The 9,678-nt window shown below is 41.3% G+C and overlaps 1 protein-coding gene across 1 annotated transcript in view; it reads left to right on the forward strand.

Annotated features, from left to right (window-relative positions):
- cwc27 (CWC27 spliceosome associated cyclophilin) overlaps positions 1 to 8,360 on the forward strand; it is a 46,328-nt gene extending 37,968 nt beyond the window's left edge. Inside the window, exon 14 of the mRNA XM_071901427.2 lies at positions 7,726 to 8,360. Within this exon, the coding sequence (XP_071757528.1) occupies positions 7,726 to 7,888 (163 nt within the window). The 3' untranslated portion in view covers positions 7,889 to 8,360. The remainder of the gene's footprint in view (positions 1 to 7,725) is intronic.
- Positions 8,361 to 9,678: the final 1,318 nt, after the last annotated feature.

Consider the following 9,678-nt stretch of genomic DNA (forward strand, 5'->3'; position numbering starts at 1 on the left):
TGGTCCCCATTGACTTCAGTTTTTTTGGAGAAGGCTGCTATGGAGTTGTGCTGGCAATCTCCCTGTGCGTTATGTGGACAAATAAACTTCATCTGTGTTTCAACTGGCATGCAGGGATAATGACAGAATTTTTATTTTTGGGTAAATCATTCCTTTAAGGCCGATTTATGCTTGATCCAGCAGCCTCTGTATGGATGGGCTGTATGGTAGTTCCGGGGACTCCGTACGGTGGCTGCCCTGTTCATAGTTCCCTTCGTGGCTGCCCTTCATGGTTCCGATCTGTTCTGGTCAGTTTATGACCCACCTCCAACAACCCTCACCCAGTCATCACAATGCGGAGCAATACGGAGCACACCATATGGTTATAATTTTTTGGAGTCGCATAGAACCTCCATACCTTCTCTGTACAGACCTCCGCAAGCCACCAGAGTCTCTGGAGTTTCCGTATGGTCCCTCCGTACATTACCCACTGGATCTAGTATAAGTCAGCCCTAATAATGCAGGCATAATAACAATGGTAAGTGCAGTAATCCAAAGCTGAAACTGGAAGTGTGGAGGATATTATGAAAAATTTACTGAGGATAACCATGGAACAGCAAGCTATACATTGGGAACTACTTCCAGAACAAGAGCAACAGATGCCCTCATCCGTGTAAAGCTACAGAAGCTGATAGGAGCAACTACTCCTCACCCTGCTAAAGCTGTGAGTCACCCCAACCCAAGCAAATTCATTGATAAGATGATGGAAAATTAGTAAGTTTAGGCATAACTCCAAGCACAGGCAAAAGGCAGGGCTAGCCGGAGAACCCCTTGGTGGATCACATTATTACTTTCCCTGTTGGACCTGCCCAACAAGATTATTTTGACCTCCATCTAGAACTGTTTCTTTGGAAAAAAGTAGATTCTGACAGCTATGGGTACACTCTACACAAAAGTTCTGTGAATGATAATATAATCTGCATGTGTTCGCCGAGATATATGGGCTGGGCTAGCCAGTGACTCAGATGAGGAGATGTGCTGGGAATAGTGGTCATGGACACTTGGTTCATCTGAGTCATCTGAGATTAGTCCTTGCTTTTGAAGAAAGAGATTCTTTCAGGGAAGCATATACCTTGCCCTAGAAGAAAGAAAGTCTTCCAGGGAAGAATAAATCTTGCCCTGGAAGAAAGAGGTTCTTTCAGGAAAGCATACACCTTGCCCAGGAAGAAAGAGATTCTGACAAGCTATGGGTACAGTCTACACGCTAGGTTCTGTGAGTGGTAATGTAACCTGGAGATGTTTGCAAGAGCCCAGATATATATGACCTGGCCTCATCTAAGTCACTGGGCTAGACAGTGACTTAGATGAGGGGAGAGTGCTGGGAAGAGTGGTTATGGACATGTTCATCTGAGCCATATCCTGTGATGCTTACAAAACTGTGAGTCTTGGGAACCCGACTAGTGTGGATCATATCATTGGTGTTGTTAAAAGCCACCTAGTCACAGTGCAAATTCTTAAAGTGATGTTGAACTTTGGTAGTACCTTGGGTTGTGTAGTGTCCTGGCCATGATATAACCCCAAAATCGGTGAATATCTGTTATTGGTTGCTCCGGTGCTCGCCAAGGAGAAAGGCCTCATGGACACTGTAATTACTAGATTGCTTTTGGACTGGGCTGACACTTCAGTGAGCCCTAACTTCTAGCCATGTGGCTGGGGGTTTGACCAGCAAGCCAACTACCAACCCTGCCAAGAGGAATCCAAGCAAGGAGATGTGTAGAATCTACATCTGCTTGTTTGGGAAGAAAGCAGACAGGCATTTTGTTAATGAAGAACAATGAAGTTAAACAAATCCAAGGCATTCTTGTCTTAGAAAAAAGTTAAAAGCCTTTATTTTAGTGGCTAATGCATGGCATTATAGATGAATAGCTGCACTGGCTCATTGCGGCCCATGCTGGCCTTCCTCAGGGTGTTGGCTTTTTTGTTACTTTCTGCCCAGTTTCATTTTATTTTCTCACAATAAAATCCCTTGGCCATTGTTCAGTGGCGAGCAGCATCTGTCATCTTCATGTGTTTTATTATTGTACAACCACACTGCTGTTACCAGCTACCCATTCCTATTACTGTTACAAATAGAGGTGGATTTGTGCATTCCTATGCAAGCTTAATATCCATACCCTGGCTCACATAATTAGCTACAAACGGTTGGTGAAACACACCATATTTGTCTTCTGGACTTTTATTTTATTTGCTGACTGAGTTAGTCACATACACTAGCTACGTATTCATCTATCTGTCAAGTGAATTTTAAGCAAAGTTTTGAAATTGAATTTTTGAAAAATAAAAAAGCTCAAGATATTCAAGATAATTTGCAGTGTTAATTAGAGCGATCCTTTCCGATCCAGATTTTTGCAATTCTATTAGAAATTACTTAAAGGAACACTTTGCCGATTTTCAACCATATCTCCATCTATCCGAAATCGGGATATAGTGTGAAAAACAACAGGTTTTTTTAATGTTCTCTGTGTCTCTGGGGCGCAGCTTCAAAATCTGTTGTACTTCCACGAACCAGTGATGTCATTGGTTCTCGGAAGAACAACAGATTTTGAAGCTGCGCCGGCTCGCATGGCTGTTATTCGAACTACAGATTGTACTTACTCATTTTTGTATGCCCGCATCCACGGACAGTCGGATCAAGAGCCATACGAGCCGGCAAATGAACGGGGAGCTCTCGGTGCAGGCAACATGGAGGGAAGGTAAACATTGTTCATTTGCATATACTACCGACATTGTAATGATACAAAGCTGGTTGAAAATCGGCAAAGTGTTCCTTTAACTTTAGACCCTTTAACTGTAGACCCTTTCACACTCTGGGAAACCACTAAAACCTATATGCGGGCTGATTATATCATTTTGTAGTGCCAGACAAAGGAAAATGTTACTGGAACAAAGAAACTTACAAGTTGAACTATTAAAATGTGAGAGAAGACATAAACAAGCTCCTACTAAAGAAAACTGGGATAAATTGCTTCTTACTAAACCAGCTCTCAATACTTTGTTCTCGCAGCATGCAGAGAAATCCTTTAACAAAAAGCAAAAATTCTATGAACATGATAACAAACCAGGCAGATTTCTGTCCAGTATAATAAACAATAATAATAACCATAGCTCTGTCGCATGCCTTAAAGACTCAATGGGGAAACGCTGTTTCACATCCTCAAAAATGAAAAAATGAATGGTATTTTTGTCTTTATATACATTGGAGATATCTAAGGATGATCAGTCGATCAAAACCTTTTTAATTAACTTAGAATTCCCTACATTAACAGAACAACAAATATATGATTTGAACAAACCAATTACTGTTGCTGAAGTAACTAATTCAATAGATAACATGCCATCAGAGAGGTTTCTGGTCCTGACGGGTTCCCCCTTGAACTATATAAGGTTTTTAGCCCCGCGACAGCAGGGGCTCTATGGATGGTATTGTTGGTCAGTCACTCTGTTCACTTTATAGGCCACGTGGCCTGCAGGGAGTTAGACTGCAGACTCTCAAGCGGGAGACCCAAGTTTGATTCCCGGCAGAGACGCTTCCACAAAATTCCAATGTTGCAGGGCTGTTAGACTCTTAAGGCCCATTCACATCTAGAACGATAAAGATAACTATAACTATAAAAATATTGAAATCGTTCTAAGTAAATAGAATGTCTGTGTTCACACTACAACTGTAACTATAAAAACATCCAAAACAACAACTATAACTATATTCTTGGTTCCATCTCAGAGCGATTTTCTGACGGTAGAGACAACGATAAAACATTTTCAACCAATCAAACTAAAGTTCTACAAACGACGGGGTGAGAGAATTCAGTAGTTCACTGCAGTGATGGAGCTGCTGCTGAGGAACTGATTACAGAAGTCCAGAGGAACCCAGCGCTGTTTGACAAAGACCATCGCCTCTAAAAATGTTGAAAAGAAACGTGACATACCGGTCGGGATCGGAAGAGCTCTTGGGATTAGCGGTAACTGTGTGCTCACACCAAAAGCATCATGAGCTACAAAAGCGGCCGGCAGTCATTCATTTTCAATGGGAGCTGGCGACGAGAGGTGTCCGACGCCGTGGCGGCAGCGAGCGGCGCGATGCCAGCGACCAGAGCGACGAGTTGAAGTTGAGCTGAGGTGAACTTTATGCAAATTAGCAGCGACGCGCTGAAGCAGCAACCAATTGCAGATCGGGATTTGATTTTCTTCCCGCTGTAAACGTCTCCCTATGTAGGCTACTGAAGTTCCTAGCAAGTATTTGTTCCATACTGACAATGGAGGAGAAACTGATTGTTGCGGTCTCCGGTTTCCCGGAGCTGTATGACCCGTCCTTGTTCGTTTATAGAGACATAAACAAAAAAAATGATGCATGGAAGAAGGTGTCAGAGATAGTAGGGATTTCTGGTAAGCGTGATTAGATCATGCTTGTCACAGTTCACAGCAGGCCTGCCGAATAGCTCTACTACAAGCTTGATATATTGGCCACAACCGAACTTGATGTCTGCAGCGCTGCTTGAACGCCCCGCCCCCTAGCGACGACTGCTGAGGGCTGGCAGCGAGCAGCCAGCGACCAGAGCGCCCAGAGTGCCCAGCGGCGCTCATGACGCTTTTGGTGTGAGCGCACAGTAAGGCTGTTTATTGACCTGGAAGCTAGTTAAATCACTACCTTTTGCTAGCATGATGCTAAGAAAATAGCATAATCTCTTGGCCAACCTGACCGCAAATGCGCTATTATGCTGTTTTCAATATGACCGGGAGGTAACAACATACCCCTCCAGTATCCTATTGAAACAGTTTAGCCATCGTGACGTTACAGGTGTTTCTCTCAACATGGGTTACAGGAGACTTGACTCTTTGATCCACAGTAGATGTGGTGTTCAGAGTCTCCTACTGATAAAGAAATGAATAGCTTCACTTGGTGACCATTAGTACCATTAGCTCTCATATAAACAAAGCACAATAATGTCATGAAAGCGCTGTAAAAGAGCATTATTATCTGCCAGCTCCTCTCTCTTTTGCGGCAATGCATGAACCCAAATCCTTCGGCTATGTCGTTATTTACTTTAGAGAGCGAGTAAAATAAAAGCACGTCGTTAAAGTAATCATGCTCCATTTTTTCTCTGAATATTCGGCGCCGATATCGTTGTAGTGTGAACGCTTGAGCAACAGCATATCGTTATAGTTTATTGTTATCTTTATAGTTGTCGCTCTAAGTGTGAATGGGCCTTTAGTCTTGTTAAAGATATATTTTCTCTTTTGGTTAAGATGTTAAAGAGTAACTAAACCCCACCCAAATCTGCGGTGAAGCCTGATGCCTAATGGTGAAAAATAGGGTACTGAACTGGCCATCTGCTATTGGCTAGTCTTGAGCCAGGTGGAGTACAACAGGTGGTGACATCACCTGGCACAAAGACCAGCCAATAGCAAATGGCCTCTTATTTATATGTATGGTAAAGATCGAGAGCATCCATCATCTCACCAACCAATTAGTCTACAAAATGGGGAAAACAAGTTATTAGCAAAGCTATTAGCAAAAAGATTAGACCCTATCTTACCAAACATTCATCCAGCCTGATCAAACAGGGTTTGTTCAAGGACAGCAATCATACACTAATGTCAAACATTTTCTAGGAGTCATTCAGTATATAAAAACTAAGCAGCTAGATGCAATGTTAATTTTACTAGATGCGACGCAGAGAATGTGTTTGATTGCATTGAATGGTGATATCTGTTCAATGTGTTGAATCGGTTTTCTGTCGGTGACTGGGCCAAGCTATTATACACTAACCCGCAGCATCAGTTTTAACCAATGGGATCAATTCACCTCCTATAAAATACATGAAACCCACTTTAAGATCATTCAGATCTTAAAGACTACAAACTACCCCGTACATTAGGAGCAAATATGATGTGGGATGCTCTGGAGTCTGCCCAAAGTGTAAACAGCACACTGGAACTTATGTACACCTTATGTGGTCATGTCCAGAAATCTAAATGTTTTGGTCTGACGTAGCTACCCATATCTGTTACATTGTGAATATTATTTTAGAACCTGATCTGCTACAATGTGTACTTGGGTTGGATATGTATGCATGTGTTTATATGCATGTACCGTATATATGTGAGATATAAGATATGTATATGTGCATACTGTGTGTGTGTATGTGTGTGTACATATATAATATGCATGTATATTTTGTACATTTGGTCTGACTGTGTGTGTGTGTGTGTGTGTGTGTGTGTGTGTGTGTGTCTATGTGTGTGTAGGCGGCTTCCTTCTATTAGTACTTTGTGCCCTGTTGATTATGTGACCACCCATAAATAATCCATATATAATATATGCTGTAATGTTATATGTTGGCCTTATTTCTTTGTTGTTTTCCTCGTTTATATTATTGTAATCATAAATACAATTATTGAAAGAAAGGAAAAAAATAAACAGCAAATCAGGTATGTTGCCTGCAGGTGGGTTGAAGCAAATAAATAGGCTTCATAAAGGTAAAGCCTAGCTACATCAGCAAAAACATCCACAGTGAAAAGTGGAAATAGTGTTTCAAGAAGTGAGCAGTATTGGGCAAGTTGTTGTTACTCTTTCGTATTAGCTAATGTTGGCTATATTTCATGCTATCCCAAGACGCAACAAAGAAATGTACTTGGCAAATGTTTTGATGTAAGAACTAATGGCCAACTAATGGGTGCCTTGTACAACATTTCTGGGAGGTTGCGGTGAGCACATATTTTACAGACATTTCAGCATGTCCAAACCCACTTTTGAACTGTTGTGCAATGAGACTGAACTTTTCGTCAGGCTGATCATGCCAAGCCTACGTCAGTATTTATTCAACAAATGCAGTCCCTTTGCTATTTATTGCATAATTTCTTAATTGACAAAAAAAACCTGTTCTGGCTCAAGCAAGCATAAAAATGTTTTGTGATACGAAGGACATTTTATCGAAATTTGCTGTCAGATGCTTTAATTCAATACATCACAATTTGTGTGAAGATAGTTGGATAGAAACAGAAGTTATGAGCCTAGAAAAAAGAACATGTTATTTGGAATTGGAATTTGGAATTAATTAGAATTATTAAAGAAAATGTTTTAAATGTTGAGAAGTGATAACAGTTATGAGGGAAACTTTTGAAGTGCGCATGTCATCATCATGACCTATAAATACTCATCCTCGCCTGTCACATTTCAGCATTGCCACAAATGTTAGGGCTTTATTAATTTTGGAACAGCTTAGTCATAACTGTTGGGTTTATATAGTTCTTAACAGAAGGATGGTTTAACATCTGAACCAAGGAACAGCATTACATTCCTGACTATTGAATATAATGTCAAACCTTGTCAAACCTTGTCAAAATGTCAAACCTCACACCCAAATTCCCTTCAAAGTATGCCTATGCATGGTGTAGAGAATGCACAGCACTTGGCCAATCCACAAGTATTTTCAGTATTGATTTTTTTTACTTAATGATAATTATGATCAGTAGCTGAAACTATTTTACCAGGAAGTCGGAATGGTAGCAACGGTTTCTCAAGTTTTGATGTTTTTTTTCCCTCATGTTAATACGCTGTAATCAAACTGCTTAAGGCAAAAAGGGCCTAGCCTATAAGTAATAACTCTTCAGCGTAGTGATTTAGTGGACCCAGACTACTCTATTGCTGTTCTTTGAACTCTTTCCGCCTCTCTCCATCTGATTTAGGATGGGCCATGTTCTGCAGTTTGATGAGCAAACCAGAAAAGTCAAGGATGCCAACATGCAGGACGAGGACACTTTTGAGATCTACGATCCACGCAACCCTGTCAATAAACGGAGGAGAGAGGAGAGCAAAAAGATCATGAAGGAGAAGAAGGCCAAGAGGTGAGGTCAAAAGGTCAAAGGTGAGGTCGTGTCCAGCCATGTGACTGAAGAACTGGTCATACAGCATCCTGCCTCTCCACGTTCCCACCACTTCAAACCAGTCACCCCCCTCCTCCTTTGTTGAACAGTCTCCTGTCTTCAACATCTGGATTGAGGATGCTGACCTGAGTGCATACCATCCCTGTAATCTGTGATGGAAAGGCTTCTACACTTGGAACAGTTGTACCTAATGCAACACTCAGTTGCTTGTCAAGATTATTATGACTGTGGTTACAGTTATGATCATGGTTATGATTTGATTGTTCGGTTTTGGATAATGAAATGTTGAGGTTTTTTTCATGTTAGTTGTTAAAACTGTTCTTTCATTAATTCTGTAGTCCAGTCCTTGAATGTATGCATTAGCCTTCAAAATAAATTACATTTGTAAACAGGCTGTTATCACTCTACAGTTTGCCTTGAAATTACAGACTGATTTACACACAGAAGTAAAAGAATGGAAAAATAATTTTGTGTTGGGTCTATAAAAGATTATATTGCCGAAATTGTAAAGTCCTGCTTCACAATACAGGTAGCTGACAATCGTCACCCGTTGTGACCAGTCATACTATTCTGTCATTATGTCAAGGTACGTTAAATACCCTACATATTCTGCATATTCATCTACTGGTGAGAAGCAGTGAGTTGAGGAGGAGTGGCAGACCCAGAGATGCTGGAGTTGAGTTAAAACTGCAGCACTGCAGACACCGCTCAGCCGCCGTACTGTATGATTACACATGACTGGAATCATAAAAACAGAGCTCTCTAACAGAAGTTTTGCAAAGTGGTATTAAACCCATATTAATCCAATGATTCAGTCCAAATAGCCCGTTGCCCCCCTCCATCTCTGATCCAATGTGTGTCAGTTAAAAAAAGTTCACAACGGATATGAACTAGTCTCACTCAATCACTTCACCATAGCAATTTCACCAGATTGACGCAACGTCCACATAACTGGGCTGAGGTAGAAACCAGTGATGATCTAACCCCCCTTTTTTCTACAGTATCTGTCATATTGTCTTGCTCAGGTCACCATTAGAGCAGTCTAGGCTTGTAAAAATGGTACTATTTAAAACAAAGCCTTTACCTTACTGTAGTGGTTTTGGGTAAATGATCTACCACTACCATGTGTGTGACCAGGAGCTGTATTTGGCCAGCACACTGTTTTTTACTGCACTTCTGGGATCATGCTTAAATTTTCATATGGAACAGGAAGGAGAGTTAATGTTACACTATGAGCCCAGCTCGGCCCGAGCTCCTGCAAATCTAAAACAGGTGATACAGTAATCTGACTGCCTGTATGCCCCTCTGGGTCTAGGTCATGTTGCAATGTGCCACCAATGTATCATTGAGAGAAATTGTTGATATTTTTCAATATATTTTGTTAAATGTCTGTCGTCATCAAGATTCACAGAGATGCTGTAGTTAATTCAGAAGAGTATGGCTTTAACAAGGACACCCCTGGCCACCTAAATCAGTAATTGATGTTTAAAGGGGGGGGGGGGGACCAGTGAGTGGGACAAGACAATGTCACTCCTCCTCAGCACCACCAGGAGAATACTTAACATTCCCCAGCGTCACTGTGCCCAGCTCAAAGCAGGAAATACCACTCTTTGCTGCGGGTCACGTGACTGTCAGGGATGAGATGGAATGGTAATAGCATTATCATGCTATTCTACAACCACTATCTCCCTCTGCCCTTCTGGGTGAGGGCTATATATAGCCAACTAATCCTTTGCGTCTCTTAGAAATACAACC

This window comes from Centroberyx gerrardi, chromosome 2 (genome assembly GCF_048128805.1).
Source record: "Centroberyx gerrardi isolate f3 chromosome 2, fCenGer3.hap1.cur.20231027, whole genome shotgun sequence".
In the NCBI taxonomy this organism is placed as follows: Eukaryota; Metazoa; Chordata; class Actinopteri; order Beryciformes; family Berycidae; genus Centroberyx; species Centroberyx gerrardi.